General features: G+C 44.9%; 1 protein-coding gene across 4 annotated transcripts; it reads right to left on the reverse strand.

Moving 5' to 3' along the window:
- Positions 1 to 3,011: 3,011 nt before the first annotated feature.
- Positions 3,012 to 11,344, reverse strand: atxn1b (ataxin 1b). 4 transcript variants are annotated; one of them, XM_061228208.1, is made up of 4 exons: positions 9,553 to 11,344; positions 8,514 to 8,970; positions 5,874 to 5,936; positions 3,012 to 5,783 (listed from the first exon to the last, which is right to left on the reverse strand). In XM_061228208.1, exons 1-4 carry the CDS (start codon positions 11,311 to 11,313, stop codon positions 5,728 to 5,730), a joined length of 2,337 nt encoding a protein of 778 aa, XP_061084192.1. In that variant the 5' UTR covers positions 11,314 to 11,344; the 3' UTR covers positions 3,012 to 5,727. The 4 variants fall into 4 exon arrangements, 3 of the variants coding, with proteins under 3 accessions (XP_061084192.1, XP_061084277.1, XP_061084414.1); XM_061228430.1 differs by lacking the exon at positions 5,874 to 5,936 and having other exon boundaries at positions 3,932 to 3,952; XR_009706394.1 differs by having other exon boundaries at positions 5,765 to 5,783; positions 5,874 to 8,970.
- Between the last annotated feature and the right edge of the window lie 7,254 nt (positions 11,345 to 18,598).

An 18,598-nucleotide genomic window follows, 5' to 3' on the forward strand; every position in this document is an offset into this window, starting at 1 on the left:
AATATTGTTTTATTATTCATAATAATGAAATAATTTCTAACTAGAAAACCTGCAAGCACCATCAAAGAAAAGGACCATAAAATCCAATAAACAGACTTGAGTGTATCCTACAAATAGACACACCACAATTAGAAAATATAACTTGAATTCTTCCATTTTTTAATATTTGTTGTTTTTTATATAAAAAAAGCTAGTGCAAGTACAATATATTACACTGAAATTACAAGAGAGTTTGCACGCATATGAGGAAAAACAAAAGAGGAAAAAGATTCCTTTCAATATGACCTCCTAACTGCCTCTACTCAAGATAATTCTGCCTTTAATAGTACGGTGCAAAGCATCTGCCCTCTTCCATGGTCTCCTGCCATTTGGCAGATCTGCTTGCGGTTTACTTTCTCTGTGTAATAACAAGAAATAATAAAACAGACCCACCCTCCGCTGCTATTCCAATGGAAAAGTTCACCTCATCACATCAACACCTGTACTTCACCACCCTGGGCTATGACACTTCCATTAGAACACCATCACCATGTAAAATCATCATGGCTTCCTCTGAACAACCAACAAAAAGAAAAAAGAAAAAAGAAACATTTTCAAAAGAGATGAAAAGAACAGACGACTGGAATAGCGTGCATGTCAGTAAATTGGGGGAAATGGGGGTGGACTACAACACTATATTGGGCATTATTCGACCAGCCAAAACACAAAAGGGGGACACATTGCAATTTCAGTTAACAGCCACAAGGGGGAGGCCCTACATTTATATTTTCAATCTAAATGACTGAAACATGAGCCACAACATATCCTGACAGTCTCTGCTCAGATTAATTGATAATTACACCCTATACCCATGTCATTTTAACAAGGTAAGAACAGGCCAATCTGTTCCACAGTCTGGGTGAGTTTTTGGAAAAAACACTAATGGGTAAAAAAGACTTTCAAATATGTTAGCCATTTAGATTTGCCATGTTTTCAAAGTGATGACATTTGTTAATATACTGGTGGAATTCCCACACTGTCTATACGGTGGTACTGGGGACATAGGCCTCAACTTCTGTTGTCTGACAATTTCAGCCTGACATGGCATGCCACTTGTCTGTCTGTTTTTCTTTTTTTCCATTTCAAAGCTGAGAAAGGGTGTCTGGATGACACTAAATCAAGTAAAGAGTGAAACAAACAGTGTAATTCAATAACGTGGTTTGAACAAAGTGTCTGCTGTGTGAAGTCGCCAGTGAAGCAGCAGTTAGAGAGGAATGGTTTCATATGACCAGGCCAATAAACAGTCATGCCGTGTTAGCTGAGCTCCTCGCTAACTCGTTACTTGGAGACGGGAAGGTACGGTTTGATAACGGGCCTAAAATGGGAGTGCAGACATATGGGCATTTAAACGAAAAATAACAGTGGTATCTTATGACAAGCACCACCATAAAAAGATACCAAGGCTTTTTATTCAATTTTGTGGTCACACAAGCATAGCCTGTATCCTCTGGGACTTCTTTCACTGTGAAGCAATTTTAGTCAGTTCAAATGGATTCAAAACATAATTCCTAATAATAATATTAATGATTGGGCTAATGAACCCGACAGAGAACAGTCCAGATATAATGAGCAGGGTTAGATATTGGGGGCCTGTCTATGTCAGGGCCTGAGTGGTGTTTCCAGCAGCCTGCCTGAACATTGTCAAGACGTCAACAACAGTCAAGTTGAACAGAGTGGTTCTGGGTGAGTGCCAAATTGATTAGAAATGTAAAAAATAAACAGCTCAAAATGCATACTTATTCTCTCGAAATACTGAACCTCCCATGAAATTATCAATTTTACTTGTGCAACTGTAAATGAAAACATATGTGTGAAACAACCACAAAGTTCTGCAGCTGCTCAATTTTGTCAAAACATAAAAAAACAGATCTATATTTCACTATTAAAAGGTTACAATGCTACATATAATAATAATAATAATAATAATAATTTTCATTGTACTTCTCATTATTTTTATTATTATTATTATTATTATTATTATTATTAATGACATATATCTATAAAAAAATGAACCTCCAACAAATCAAGACTGAACTAAAGATAAGCCCGAGAGAAAAGGTGTGCAATTTGTTTTGAATTGGTGACCTATGAGGTTACAGCAGCCACCCGTAAAACTATTGCTCCATAGACCCAGGAATGAGTGAGGGGGCTAGGGGGAGGGGCAGTGGATGGGGTGGAACGGCTGTTTCTCCAATGTAACAGCAACTCTGCTATGTTCAACACACAGCAGGTACTCATAGCCTTATCTCATATCCATCTCTCTCTCTCTCTCTCTCTCTCTCTCTCTCTCTCTCTCTCTCTCTCTCTCTCTCTCTCTCTCTCTCTCTCTCTCTCTCTCTCTCTCTCTCTCTCTCTCTCTCTCTCTCTCTCTCTCTCTCTCTCTCTCTCTCTCTCTCTCTCTCTCTCTCTCTCTCTCTCTCTCTCTCTCATGTATGTATTTTTGAAAAAAGTGTTAGACTTCAAAAGGACCGGGCCTTATAAACAGACAAGTCCTTTCTCGGCATCAAAAGTGCATAAACAGTATTATTACATCTACACTATTAACAATTGTATGTGCATTATTTAAAAGTGGTCCCCACTTTATGAGGTTTTTTTATTGTCAGTTTCTCACTATGATAGCAATATCACTATTCACAAGGGTCACAAACAAATGCAAGCTATTAGGGTACACAATAATGAAAGGTTGCAGTGACACAGCACAGCCACAGGAGGTGCTGGCGAGGTGGAGACAGACCCCCAGAGCATCTGTCTCCGCATTACTAAGTGTTAAACACTTTGTTTGAGGTCTGTTGTCTGGGAACAATCCCATAAAATAAGGACCAAAAGCGGGTTAGGAGGTTAGGCAATCCAAATGACATTTGTCTGTATTTCATGGGGAAAGAGAACCTCTGCTCCCGGGCCATAAAAGTGCTGCTTTCGTGTACCATACCTATGAGCACACGCCTATGCTAACGCACACTCGCGCACACACACACACACACAAATGCGTAGACACACACACACACACACACACACACCAGCCCCTTCCCTGAGTAAAATCTAAGATTTTTGGCCTTCAGTGGGGAGTGAGGGATGATGTCACATGCAGTTGCTTCTGTCCTGTGACCTAAAGGAAATATTTCCTCAATATTGTTTCAAAACATTTCACACTGGAAATGCTGACCATCAAAAACAAAGATGGGGGTATGCTAAGGTGCTAAGAATAGAAGACACCAGATGCACTCAGTAAGGCATCCATGGTCAGTGGCAGCCTGCTAAGGGATTCCACAGACTGCTTTCTGTCACACATACCGCTATCAGACTCTTACTTGGGAGACAGAACATTGTTGATCATATATTGTTGCGTACACTTTGGCAGGTGACATCATTGTCAGCTCCCTACGGCATGGAACTATTCTGCAAAAACAAATAAATATATATTTCTAAGAACATTGCTTTTCATGGACTGTTCCATCTTCCTTTCATTTCCACTGTCTTTATTCTGACAATAACTAAAAAGAAAAAATTCTCAGGAACGTACCCTGATGTGAAGACTGAAAATGGCATGTTTTAGGATCATAACAGTGTGATGCAGTGATTGGATGATGTATTGCAAGCTGCACGTGGTAAAAGAGGCACGTGGATAACCAGGTATGGTTCACTCCCTGTCTGCATATTCTCCAGTTCGAGGCAAAAGACTGTAAAAGAGAAATGTCCAAAACACAGGACAATAGAATAACAGGGGTGGGTTAAGGGATGGGGGGCAGGCAGAGGGTAATGACTCACTCACCACTCCGAGTTGGCACAATGGGAGAGAAAAATTATTGGTATTGCACAAACAAACAAAAAACCAAATGGCTGACCTGATGCCAAGATATAGATGGCCTTGCTACCTCATACGTCATTTCCAAAGCATCCCACTACCAGGCCTCGACTTGGAGGAAGAAAAAAAAAAACAGAAAACCAAATCAAGGTGAGTTGATCAGAATCAACACAATTAAACAATGGTGTGGTATAGAAAGTTCCAGAACTGGGGAAATCAGGCTGGTCAAGCATTGTAGTCATAAAGGGCTGATGAGGTCATTATGTGAAGTGGGGTTGGACACACACAAGTCGTATTAAAATAAAATACCAAGAGACTTTCACTGCATATTGTGTTGTAAGAGTGTTATTGTTAAAGTTCCCTGAAGTTTCTAAATGGTAGGCCATGCAACTGTAAAACAAAACAGTCAAACAAAATAAACAGTATCCTGTCTCTGTTCATTTCTGCTTAAAGTGATTTGGGAGGGGGTACTCTTTTGGTTGAGTTAATTCATTCAATGATGAAAACACTAAACACAATAAGAGTCCCACTCACATTTTTTGTTTTGTGCTGGTAGAATGGATTAGCACACTTGTTAAATAACTTCTACACATTAAAAAACCCTAAACCAATAAACCTCACAATCTTCCTGTAAAGTATTCCCTGAAGGTTACACACACTGACAGCATTGTTGTTGTGGATCATGATATGACTGCAACTATACACAACTGGGATTTTAGATGATGTGTAAATTCTGTGAGCAAACAGAACCACTCTATCCGGAAGGTCTCCCTAACACCAATCCCTCAAAGACAATATGAATAAAATGCATGTTGCATTATTAATCCAAGAGACCCTGTTTCACTGCAAAAATAAAGCATTTAAAATCTGCATTGGTGTACTCAACCATGCACTTGATTAATTGCAAACGTGGCTCACTGTGCTGTGAACACGCCTCTCTCTTGACTGGCAGGCCTCTGAGGCCAATCAGAGAGCTAGGAAATGATGTGTGCATGATTCTTCCTGTTCCTTTCCTACATGATAATAAGAGAAGAGAAGACCCACTTGCAGGGCTTGTGGGAAGATCTTGGCATTGTAAAGTACTGGTCACTGCTACATTTAGGTAAATGAATTCCCAACATTCGTTGTACCCCCAAGCCCCCCCAAAAATATCTCAAACTCTCCAGCTGTGCAAATTGCAAGATTCTTAAAGTATAACGTTAAACAGAAAACACTGAATTTTTCATTATATACGTATATACTGTGTGTATACTGTACAAAACAGTATATACACAAATATGCACACACTACAGTACAGAACATGGAAATCACTAAGTATTGTTTTCACGCACAAAACACAAGCAGGTCATTTCAGTGTTTCATGGAAAAAGTGTGCATGTGAGTATGTGCACACGTGCATTTGTGAATGCGTACTGCAGAAAACAATATGCATGCACAAATCATGCATGTATCATAAATACATATGTGTATGTGCACAAGCATACACATACATATATATATGACAATGCATAGATGCAGGTGACGGACACCTCTCACATGTTTGTGGGTAGAACCTTGAACATTGATAAAGGAACAATTTCAGTTACCAAATAATAATTTCAGAGTCTGAGACTTTTTTCACATATCTATATTCCCATGATGTTCAAAGTGAGGATATTCTTATTTAAACCTTCCTGTCAAATACCCCACAAAAACACTGTAAAGATTATAAGCGGGTTAAACCAAGTAGAAACAAACAGGCAACACAATAACAAGAAAATAGAATTATTGGAGCTAAAAACATACTCCACAATTCTCTTGTAACATAGTAGTTAAAAAAGGAAAGAAATAAAAAATAAATAAAAGCCCTCTTCATCTTCAGGGATGACTGCTGCCGTTTGATGACATCATATGCCTGCACTGATTGTCTGGTCAGGGACTGGCCTGTGGCCTGCACCTTCAGCTGTGATGAACATTGAAACAGGGTGGTATCATTCAAGGGGTCTCTCTAATTAGACACTTTAAACTATATGACAAGCTGGATATGTCTCACCTAACTTGTCCATACATAGTGCTCCTGCACTCATGACGGAGTGGACAAGTGATAATTCCATTTCTAGATAAAATACGAGAGATTAAGAATCTCAGCTTGGTTCATTATCACACTTGCTTTCTCAGACAAAAACCCCTTTCCCTGCCAGCACATTGTGATTGTACATTGCACTTTTGGGCTGCTGACATTAGCTAAAAAAGAACAGTTTGGACATATAAGATTTGAAATCATTCAATCTTCTTGGGTTATCTACCAACAGGTTGTATTTCAAAAAAATGTATTCCATTTTCTCCGCACCATCTTTCCCATGAGAAAGAGTCTTAAAATGTCCAGCTACTGAAATGGGGAAAAACATAAAAATGCATTGTGCTACAGAGATGCCTCTAAGGCCAGACAGCAGTAGTGAAAATGATTCATATTTCCGCATCCACAGGAAGGGGCCTGGAGGAAATCTGCTAATTAAAGTAAATTTGTGGCTAGAGGTTAAATACCACCCAAATAGTGTATAAACCTCACATAATGGGAGCATGACATATAAAAGTAAATGTGCTTTGAATGTAAAATATCTGACAGAGAGACAGTGTGTTTATACAGGCAAAGCCTCAGTTCTATAACAAAAATAATGTAAACATCGTGCTGTGGGTAGAGATCCTCCATCCCCTCTCTGATCAGCACCGTTTCCCTTTAAAGTGACCTTCTGACTCCACCATCACTGGGGCTGTCCACAGACACATCAGCAGTTCAGCAGTGGATTCTGTAATCACTGAAAAGGCACCCAGAAACCCAGGGAAAGTGTTTGGTTGGACATTGCCAAGCTTTTAAAAGTTGTTCAAGGATCACCAACTTTGCAGTGCTTGGTTTGTTTCACAAAACACTTTCTTGTGGCTGCTTTGCACACAAGTGATTGCTTTGCTTTTCAAACAGGTTTACAAAAAACAGAATATACAGTATGTGTTCATTAATACTTGTTAGATTAACTACAGATCATTTTTCGCAGAACCACCCCTGGCTGTAGGTTTGAGCCTTTGGCTGCCACCCACAGTGAACTGAGACGTGTCTGTATAATGAGCATAGTGCAGCAGCAATAAGGCCCAGAGGCCAGTTCTGGGTGCCCTGCTCTTAGCAATGGGAGAGTGAGGCAGTCAGACTCACTGACTTGAACAAATCAAAGTGCTTTGACATTGAGCAAAAAATGTGTTGATTCTGTTGTGTAAGTCAATCAATGAAAGCGTGTGGCAGTTAGATCCATTATGAGCCTGATGAGGCCTCACTCTCCCCCCACAGCCTGCACTCTGCTACTGAGGCGGATGCACCTTGCTGAAAAACCAGCTGAAGCTAGGTTTTGAACAGCTCAAACTATGTTTGTAACAGCTGGTAGCTGGTTGACCAGCACTAACTGGTTGACTTGCTCATACCCAGCTAGACTATCTTATGACCAGCTTGATCAGCTCAATTTTCAAGCTGGGCAAGCAGGCATAGCTGTATTTTACAGCAGGGTAGTCCTCCGTCTCTGGCAGCCACCACATATCTTTGAGACATAAGCAGATTATCCAAGGTATCCACTGTCTTTCCACATGGTCTGTAATTCAGACAGGATCCCATGAAAAGGTAAATGCTATCTATGAGACTAACAAATGACAAAAAAATACACTCAAATCTTAAAAAAGGGATAGAACGCATGAGTTGGCTGACATCATGTCAACTCCCACTTGCACCCCCCATTGCCATGGAAACAGTGAGGTTGGGGGTAGGGAGGCGCATGGCAGGAGTGGTTCCGCCATTCCACCAAACGCGGTAGGTAAAGTGCTGACATTCCAGATTCTGCAGCCTTAGCGCACAGATGCTATGAGGAAGTGAGCCCACGGTGATGTCCTGCCCTTGCCTTGGAGCGGTGTGGTCAGAATGCAAGGGGCTAGAAAATAAACAGCGCCAGTGATATGACTGAGCTGGTCATGTGACATGAACTCTACTGCCATCTCTCAGTGACAGGACCGGACCACAGCCTTTCAACATCCTGCGTCTCCTGCAACCTTGAACGATGTGCCACACTGTCTGTTCCTGTCCCATCCTTGGAAGGGGATGAGAAGTGTGTAAATGGGATATAAAGGAAGGAGACCAGCTTATTTTTCATAATGGAGTCAAGCAATGCACCTGCCTATGTATGTATGCATGATACACTGCAGTCCCCCAAACAAACTTGCTTGAGAATTCTGGAACTATTTCCATAGCCTGTGCAATGTAAAAAAATGTAAAAACTCTATGGGCCAGTTTCACAGACACAGATTAAGTCTAGTGCTAGACTGAAATTCAATTTTGAATGGAAATTCTCCATGCAAAACTAAATTTAGTCAAGGATTAAGCTTAAACAGGCCGTATGTGTAGGAACCACACAGACCTAAAGCAAAATTATAGCATGAACGTGTGTGGTAAATTTAGCCTACAGTACAGAAATCTGGATAGGCAAAAAAAAGAAAAAAAAAAGAAAGACAAATGTAACTGAATCAGGTTTCTCTCATTCCCCCATTTGCAAAAAAAGTCCTTTTACTGTTCACTTGCCTATATTTGATCTACCTTCAATGCAGATCTTAACCTCCTGAGGGATAAATGTGGTTTTGGGCAGGGGTGGGGATGGCCCCTCACCTGACTTCTCCACCTGCCGGCCTTCTGGGGCTGACCATCTTCTCTTACGCCCAGAAGGTCGATCAGTGCCTCCAGAGTCTGTTTTTGGTGCCTGGGGTGTGCAAGTCTTTTCCCCGGACTTCAGTTCCCCGTTCTCAGAGATGGTGCCTCCCACCCTGCCTTCCACGCCCCCTGCCCACTGCCCTAGTCCATTCTCCTGCTCCCTGCAGTCACCCCCCCTGTCCCGGTGATGCGCTTCTGCCTTGGGGGGCTTCAGCGGGGCTCCAGCCGCCTGAGACTGGCTCTTCCTCAGAGAGCCATTCTTCAGGTTCTTCAGGGTGAGGGAAATGCAGACATCACCCACCGACAGCTTGGCACACGACAGCTCAAACAGCTGGGTGGTCCTGTCCGGGCAGCAGGAAGACCAACCTTGACCGAAAACGAAGAAGGGATACTCCACCAGCACCTCCACACTCACCTGTGTTAGACAGATGGGAAAGAGAGATAGAGGATTCATACCACTGTTATATACGTATTGTATGCTGGAAACTCAGAGAACTCAGAAACATCACTGAATTCATCTTACCTTAATGGCATGGCAAAGAAGCCATTAGAGTATAATGGAGTCTAGAAAGGGGGCATGATTGGTTAGAAAAAAACAGGGAGACTAGAAGTGCTATAGTGTAGTGCAGGGGTCACCAACACTGTTCCTGGAGATCTACCGTCCTGAACGTTTTCACTTCAACCCTGATTTGGCACACCTGATTCTACTAATTAGCAGCTCAATGTGATCTGAGCTGTATTGAGAGTGTATTCAGATGCTCTTATCTTAGTGAGGGGAACCACACTACGGAGTGATATGACACAGACAAGATAATTGAACCTATTTCCATAAATTTTACCTCGGAAAATAAGTGCAGGGGCTGGTATTCAACTGGATCCCAGAATATCAAACATTCTAAGCTCCATTTAAGGCTATATCCATCATTCTGAGCTTTTAAATCATCACTTTTAATGCTTTTCACTCTTTTTCATGAAAAGCGCCCATCTTTCTGCTCACCTGCACTCTGTGCTCTCCCACAGCAAACTGGATGATGGCGGAGTTGGGCGTGGGGCTGCCCTCAATGCGCTCCACCGTGCTGGAGTCGATCTTCAGCTCGCCGCTGATCTCCGCGCTCTGGATGAAGTCCTCCGTCCTCAGGTCCTCCACCCGCTTCAGCTCCCCGTCGGCCAGCTGGATGATGGAGCCCTTCATGAAGTAGGGGGGCAGCAAGGGGGCGGGGGCCACAGGGGCAGGCAGCTGATCCTGCACCAGGCCTCCGGGGGCCGCTGTAGCCGGGTAGGCTCCTGCGGCCTGCTGCTCAGCGACCCCCACGAGCTCGCACTTGGGGATCGCCGTGGCCACGTAGGAGTGTGAGGCCGACACAGCGATTTGCTGGTGGGAGGTAACGGCAGCGTGGCAGGGCTCCTGCTCCACTCCACTGCTGCTGCTGACTGGGACCAGCAGGGGCTGCCCGCTCGGGATGAGCAGGTGCTGGGGCAGGGTGGCGTGGTAACTGACTGCCTGCTGCTGCTGCCCTCCGCTCGCAATGTAGCCGATGATGGGCGGCTGGGGGGCGTGGTAGAAGCCGGGGGCAGAGACGCCCATGGAGATCTGCTCAGCAGCACTGGGAGTGGTCTGGATGACGGTGTGTGGGGAGAGAGAGGCGATGTGTGTCTTCAGCCCCTCTGAGGAAGTGGAGGAGGGGAAGGTGAAGGATGAGGCCTTGCTGGAGATGGGCTTGCCCAGGGCGGCACCACCATGAGCCGCAGAGGACGGGGGCTTCTCCGGGCTGCAGTCCTGCTCAGCACCGCCGCTGTTACCGTGGCTGTTGGGCACCAGCATCAGGGAGGTCCGGAGCCCGGAGGAGTCCTGGGTGTAGTCGGCGGGGATGACCACGTGCTGAGCCTCGTAGTGCTGCTGCGGCTGGCCGTGCGGGGCCTTGGCCACTCCACTCTGCTTCAGCAGGCTGGCCTCCAGCAGCAGCCCGTAGCGCCGGCCCTTCTCCACCTCCCCGTTCAGCAGCTCCCGCGTCCGCCCCTCGTCCTTCTTGGCGACGGGGCTGTCGGCGTACTGGAGCACCACCTGCGAGGGCGTGAGGGTGAGGGTGTGGGGCAGGACGGCCGAATGCAGGGGCAGGTGGCCGGCAGGGGAGGCCACCGTCCCCGAGGTGACGCTCAGGGGGGAGCCGGCCATCTGGACATACTGGCCCGCTGGGTGGGTGGACTGGGGCGGAGGAGGGGTGCCCAGCAGGTGGTGCTGCTCGCCTTTGGAGGCCTGCGAAACCACAGCGCTGCTGTAGGCCTCCAGGTGAGGGCGCTGGACCAGGGTGGGGGTGGACGTGGCCGTTGGGGAGATGAGCTGGGAGGAGATGTAGCCGGCGTAGGGCCCTCCATAGGCTGGGCTGATGAACTGCACATTGGGAGGCAGTTGGGCATACTGGATGGTCCCGGCAGGTTGAGAGAGAGGCGAAGAGTAAATCGCAGGGAGAGTGGTCAACGCCGTTCCAGCCACTGCAACTCTGGAGAGGGAGGACGAGGAGGGTGAAGAGCAGGAGGAAGAGGAGTACTCCGTGGCTGAGGAGATGGGTTTGTGCTGGGGTCCGTCGTACTGCCCTCCAGTGCTCTGCCCACTGGCCACACTCGCGAGCCACGCCAGGTTTCCCCCTCTCTGGCTCTCGCTGGCAGATGCTGCCACTACCACAGCCTTCTCTTCCAGGGCCAGAATTTCCCGTTTTTTGGGGGGCAAACTCTCGTTACTCCGCTCCTGGTTGGACTTCATGTTGCTCTTCTGCTGTCAACTCCCGTCTCACTTTCTCTTGGCAGTTTTCTCCCCCCCTCCCTCCCTCTCTCCCTTTTCTCTCTACCTCTTTGTCTCACGTTCTGTGTGTCCCGTAGAGGTGGTTATCGCTGCAGCAGGGTCCTCCTGCTTACTCGATGGCCCCTCTGGCCTCCTCAGCGTCTGACGGCTACAGGACTCAGTCTGAAACTGCTGGAGTCTTGTCTGCTGTCAGAGGAGGATCCGTGGATTTCATGAGGAATCATCTCCCTCTGAGTGTGGGCCTCCTCAGCTGCAACTGGAATCTGAGGAGGAAATGACACACACACCACACACACACACGGACACGCACACACACACATATTAGTTACCACTCACAATAAAATTATGACTGATGGGAGCACTAACTGCCTCAGAGTGGGAGCTAGCTTTTCACATGAGGGAGAAAGGTGCTGTAAGCTTCCATTACTTTTGCTTGAAATCACAGTATTTGGACTGTGAGAGAAGACCTTCTTGTTAGAGTGCATGAGAGAGAAAAAGGGAAAGAGAGAGTGTGTGTGTGTGTGTGTGTGTGTGTGTGTGTGTGTGTGTGCGTGTGTGTATGTGTGTGTGAGTGTGTATGTTTGTGCATGTGTGCATCTGGGTGTATGTACAGTGTACAGTATATGTGTGGGAAATCATGAGTGAGCGATTGAGGGAGAGAGCACACAGTAGCCTCACAGTGGCAGCTACATTAATAATGCACCAGCAGATCTGTTCTCAACTCAAGGCACATTTAAAACCCTGCACCCACAGCAGCAGCCCAACATACAGGAGGCAACCACTCTTATGCTCTCTAGCACAGGTGTACACAGCACACAAATTCTCACACACAGTAGAAATAGGAGTCAGTATCATTATGTGTTGTCAAAATCAAAAGGTTTCAATAAGCATATGCATGAAAATGTGTGAATCTGAAGAATACCTTGTTTTAAGGAATGTTTTAGTTATACTACCTGTGTATAAAGGCACTTACACATTTGCTCTCTACAGCAAGTGATGCGCAGTTGATGCAAATGCCTGCAGGCACTGCAGCCCACAGGACATGGAGTTAAGGGATGTTTTGTGTCCAATGCAGACAAGCATGTGGTCCCCTCCAAAGCACTTGTGTCAGCCAACTGCTTCTCATCACAATGTAGTTCACAAGTCAGGCCCACACAGACATGTGTTGGAAGAGGACACTGTGCAGTTCAGCAGGCAGTCTTAAGGGTGCCCGGTCGACCAGATGGAGGAGATGCTGTCATCCTGGCCAAATGATACCCTCTCATCCCCCCACCATGTTGGAATGAACTGTGCATTGCTCCGTGGGCTGCCAGTCACACTCAGCATTATCACGGGTTCAGATTCAATACTGCACTGTGAGGACCAAGCACAAGAACAGTGCCTGAACAGGATGAGCCACCCGGATGGCAACAAAATATCCTTTTTGACACCTTCCATTCTAGGTTCACAAAGCACTTCAATCAGTTAGAGGGTCACCCCTCTCTCGTATTTTCATACAAAAAGGCCTCCCTGTAGCTTTGGATGCCCTAGATGACATACTCCTTCTGCCGACCCTGACCACAATGAGAATCTTATGCACAGCACTTAAGTGAGTCAGATCCTATATATCTGCATAATACTTTAGGCTTTCTTGGGATGTGGCCTGTCTAGACCCCATAGTCTTTCTATTGGTGTCCCACAGGGCTCCTATTTGGCCCTCTACTTTTTCCCTTCATATACAATCTCTTGAGTCTGTGATCTCTTATCACATACCACTGACTGCTCAGTCCCCCTCCTCCCTTCCTCACCACCAACTCTACGGAGTTCCAGGTCCAGGCTCTGCTACTCTCAAGGCTGGACTACATAAATTCCCCCCTTGCACCACGAGGAGCACATCCAGAACACAGCTGCATGATTTGTCTACAACCTTCTTAAGCATTCTGCCACACACTAAATCCTCAGGTCACTTCACTGGCTACCTGCTTTCATTGAGTCTAAAAATTGTCGACAGTCCCAACCTAAAGCCATGAAAGCAACATAAATTACAACATGAGTGATCTTAAAATCACTGCTTTACTACTTTGGGGTACTGATCACTCCACAGTCAGTGGAGGAATGGACTTGGTGGTCAGGATAGCAAAATTAGTGACAATATGGGTCCCACCCACCCACACCCCTAACACTCCAATATTATGCTATTAATTAAAGTTATTATGGGATGTACTAAGCCTTGACATGGATGGCATTTGAAGCAGAAGTTGTATTATGATTCTATGGTATCATGCTATCTTGTGTATCATAGTTACATTTGGCCTAGTACTTTACTGATTTAGCTAGGTCTGACACTATGCTGAAATTATTCAGGTGGGTGCACTTAAGTTTGCTCATATTTTACTGTGCTCTGGATAACAATGTCTGCTAAATAAATGTAATGTAAGCTACTGCTTGTATAATGAAACACAAACTACATCTGTTAATGTTGCACTGCTTTTTAAAAGGAATTTTAATGAAAACACAGATTAGGGAACATAGAAGACAACTGAGCTCCCAGAAGGAGCCTTAATCAATGTAGCAAAGGACTGCTGCAGGTCAGTATAGTGGTAATTATACTGACAGACACAACAACAGCTGTTGGTTGTAGGACAGCTGTTAAACCTCTGAGTAAGGTAATCTGAATTACCTCAATATCTGCGTGAATGTACAGTATGTGTATGTAGACCCTATATGAATGTCTCCTAAGTATATACAATAAGACAACTAATCCTTATAAGGTTCTAATAATATTCAGACTACTTTTAATTCTACAGCATTTTGATATACACCCTCACTTCCAGTCCAGTACTCAGATATGACTTAAGACAACAAGAATGGAAAATGCACATACAGATGCTTTTGAAAAAGGTTTTGGAGCTTAAGCTTTTTTACCTTCATGAAGGCACAATGAATGCTTCTTTGTGTAGTGCATCACTGACAGAACTGACAAATTGCTACGAGAAACATATAAAAATGATAAATAGTAGTAATATTGTGCTAGAGCTGCATACAAAACTATATGATTGAGACAAAATGGTTGTCCATTGGCATGTTTTGTAAATATAATTAAAGACAATTCAGAAAATAGGTCTGCTCTGTGTGACACAAGGGAGGGTTGGTTTGAATATAAAATGAGTCAGAGAGACCCAGCTGAGTGCTGCTTCAGAATGGGACACCCCCCAGTCCTGGGCCCTTATCGTAGGCTTATCTGCTATGTCTCTGGAGCATTCTGAGGCCTACTCAAGGGCACAAGGGTTCAGTTTTTCCCCTCAGTTGTTTTGGTTCACAGAAAGTGACAAGACTAAACCACAGCACTCTGGGGGCGTTTTCACACATGCCATGTTTAGTCCGGTTGAATCAAACCCTGGTGTGATTACCACCTTGTCGGGGTTCGTTTGGGCAGGTGTGAACACAGTAGTCCCACTCTGGTGCGGCCCAAAAGAAGTGGGCCGAGACCACCTAAAGAGGGTGGTCTCAGATTGCTTCCATCAAACTCTGGAGCGGTTCCTTTGCAGTGTAGCCAAAAACTACTAATCTGCTGTGTAACTCGACACATGATGGGACACTTTCACACTGAATCACGGGGCAGCACATTCTGTTTGAAGCATTAGCTACTAGGTAGCTAGCTGAGAAAGACAAGACATCCTACAGAGATGTCTGGTGGCAGCCCATTGTCTTATCAAATGCATCAACATGTTGTTTTTGAGACACGTTCAAACTGAATATTTTTCTCATATACGGAACACTGGTATACCATCCAAAGAATCTCAAATTTCCTGAACCAAAATTCTGACCAATGAGAGAGCAGTTTGCTTGCACGTGCCATTTGTTTACAAGTTATGGTTCACTGTTAAATAATGCCATGCGAACACAAAACGAACCAAAGGGAAAGTGCAGCATCGTAACGTATTAGTGCATGATTCGGATCAAAGCAATCAAACCACAGGTGTGAAAACACCCTGAGTCAGACAAATTGAGCTGCGAGAAGGTGACATGCAAAGGCTGGATTTTCACTGGGTTGGCTGTGACTCAGATAGAAGCGTATTTCAAAGGAAAAGGGAGATGGTCTTGTATCTGCTCTGAAAAGCGTTACATGCATGTTATGTAATTTCAAGTTATTGTAATTGCAAATGTAACCTCTGCCTCTGTAAATGGCTGCCACCGAATTTGTGCCTGACTGACGTGCAGGCCTGCGTAAATTTGAGTGTAGCGGGTAACTGCAAGTAAAGCTGTCTCTAGCTGTCTTTCCTGCATGTCCATGCTGTATTATAGTAGCTATGCATAGCTAGAGAACCCAGCACCATCCATGTTTTACAAAAGAAACTGGCCCTGGAACACAATAACCAAGTGGGACAGGGGCCTGGAGGCCAGTCAATGAGTGCTGAGATTAGCTATTTGTTTCTGCTCCACACTGGAGGTCATCACCATTGTAAATGGAAATTGCACAGTTAGACACTTGGTTACTGAAAAGCACTGTGTCAACAAGCCAACAGCAGCAGATGGGGTCTCTCACTCTTTCACTCTCTCCCTCTCTATTTTTTTCTTCCTTCTGCCTCTCAATTTCTCTCTTTTGCTTAGTCCCCTTCTTTGTTTCTACTCTCTATCTCTGCATTTCCCCCCTTCCCCTTTATGTCAGTTTCCCGTCATTTCTTCCTGTTCTACCTCTGTCTTTCTTAGACTTTGTCTCTCTAGTTCTCCCTCCCTCTCTGCCTCTCCCTTTCTCAGTCTCTGTAGTTCGGTCTGCAGTGCACGCAGCCATTGGGGCATGCTAATTAGCTGAAGGCAATCTCCAGAGCTATTGAGATCATTCACAGGCACAACGACATACTGTACATTCTACACAATGAGACATTTTGAATGAGAAGACAGAAATAATAATTTTACACTCAAGTATTCAGCAAGACAAGCCACTTTAATTGTTGGGTTTTGTTTATAACAAGCTGCTGGAAAAGAACAACTGAATATTAACATTACATCTCTACAGCTGACAATGACTGTCTCAACCAGAATATCAGCACAGAGTCAAATGTGGCCTTTGTTGTATCCATCGTAAATTTAATCAATCAAGTCCATGCAAGCACTTCAGACTTAATCAGGCTTGTAGAAGTCTGGTGTGAGTATTAGTCTTAATTTTGTCATTATAATAAATGGTAAAAAGACTCAGCTTTAATCCTCTCACCAAACTGTGCATCATTCATTTCTTCCCACATTCATTTCTGTTCCTGGTATACTGCCAGGAACCAGCCTGTAAGGATTAATGGAGAATTGGCTGCCAAAATACTAGCCTAAACCCACAAGTATAAATTTACCAATGAACATGGCTAAGCTAGAAGGGAGGTGTGAACTGGCATAGGACACTCCTTAATGCTATTTTTTGTGGGTTTTCAAGGTGAGGGGAGACAGCTACTGTGCATGGGGTATGGAGTCGGGGGTGGATTTTGTACCTTCATGGGCTTCCAGGGTCCAGGGACCCCTATTGAAAACCTAGGAGACAGAGGAACAAACCCAGGTCTTCCACAACTTTGCCACATCGGCAACAAGCCAGGGCTCATGGTATGGCAGAATGTCCTGCTCTACGTCACTCTCCTGGACAAGTGGGATTGCTGCACTACACTTCCTTTTATCCCACTGATGGACACACTTACGCTCTGGTTAAAGGGCTTGTTCTTCAGGGGGCAAAGAGTTTACATGCTGAGTGTGACAACCACACCCTGGTCTCCTTCTCCACAATGACATTAACACACTAAAGAAATGCCAGGCCTCTTTGTAAGGAGGAATTGTCCAGCTGCAAAGTTTTTCCTCACAACGTCAAAGTTTCTTCATTGTCACTACAACATTATAAAAAGATCATCCCCAGTAACGGCCTCACCTAGCTGAAGATGCCTTTGATGATGTCATAAACACGTGCAAGATCAGTCACAGGAGCAGATGTTGTGGTGAATTTTAGTCCCATGCTACATGGCTCTCCATCAGTTCAACAATGGAGATCCTGAGCTGCTCCTGACTCAGGAAATCTGAATGTCTGTCAAAGAATATCACCTGAGAACAACCCACCATCCTACTTTAATGTGCTACTGGATTTTACAGCAGGGCCAGGGAACCCTCAGGGCTTATCTACATATCTGCATACAGTATGTACAGAAGTAGATGGCCTCCCACCCCCCACCCCTTAACAGGTCAGGATAGAGCAGAGCCTAAGCTTTTCCTCACTAATCATTCATCCTCTGGATTATACTGCTGGAACAAAGGCGGGGCTCTGGCCCTGGGAGAGAGAGTGACCCACATTGAGCAATGCTTACAGCACCACCACCACAGCCAGGAATACCCCACTCAGCAGAACAGGGCCTGGGAATACCCTACTTTACAATACAAACAGCCTGGGAATACCACACTCTACAGCAAGACCAGAGTCTGGAGTACCACACTCTACAACATCACCAGAGTCTGATATACCATACTCTACAACATCACCAGAGCCTGGAGTACCACACTCTACAACATCACCAGAGCCTGGAGTACCACACTCTACAACAGCACCAGAGTCTGGAATAGCACACTCTACAACAGAACCAGACTCTGGAGTACCATACTCTACAACAGGACCAGAGTCTGGAGTACCACACTCTACAGCAGCACCAGAGCCTGGAGTAGCACACTCTACAGCAGCACCATAGCCTGGAGTACCACACTCTACAACGGGACCAGAGTCTGGAGTACCATACTCTACAACAGGACCAGAGTCTGGAGTACCACACTCTAAAACAGGACCAGAGTCTGGAGTACCATACTCTACAGCAGGACCAGAGCCTGGAGTACCACACTCTACAACAGGAACAGAGTCTGGAGTACCATACTCTACAGCAGCACAAACATGCAACAGTAGGAGCAACACTAACAGCAGTAGTAGTAGGAGTAGTTATAGCAGGAACAGTAGTAATAGCAATGGCAGCAGTAGCATTGGTTGTAGTATAAGTAGCAGTAGCAACGCTACTACTAGTTATAGTAGCAGTAGTAGATGTTGTGGTAGCAGTAGTACTATATAGTAAGAGCAGGACTACTACAGTAGTAGTAGTAGTAGCAGTAGCAGTAGCAGCAGTAGCAGCAGCAGCAGTACGATTAGTAGTAGCAGTAGTAGTAGTAATAAATCAGGCACTCTGCAAAAAAGCTTTTACTCAGATTACTATGAGAGAATCTAAACACAGCCTCAAACTTGCTTTCTGTGATATAGCACAAA

Source organism: Conger conger, chromosome 1 (genome assembly GCF_963514075.1).
Source record: "Conger conger chromosome 1, fConCon1.1, whole genome shotgun sequence".
Lineage (NCBI taxonomy): Eukaryota > Metazoa > Chordata > Actinopteri > Anguilliformes > Congridae > Conger > Conger conger.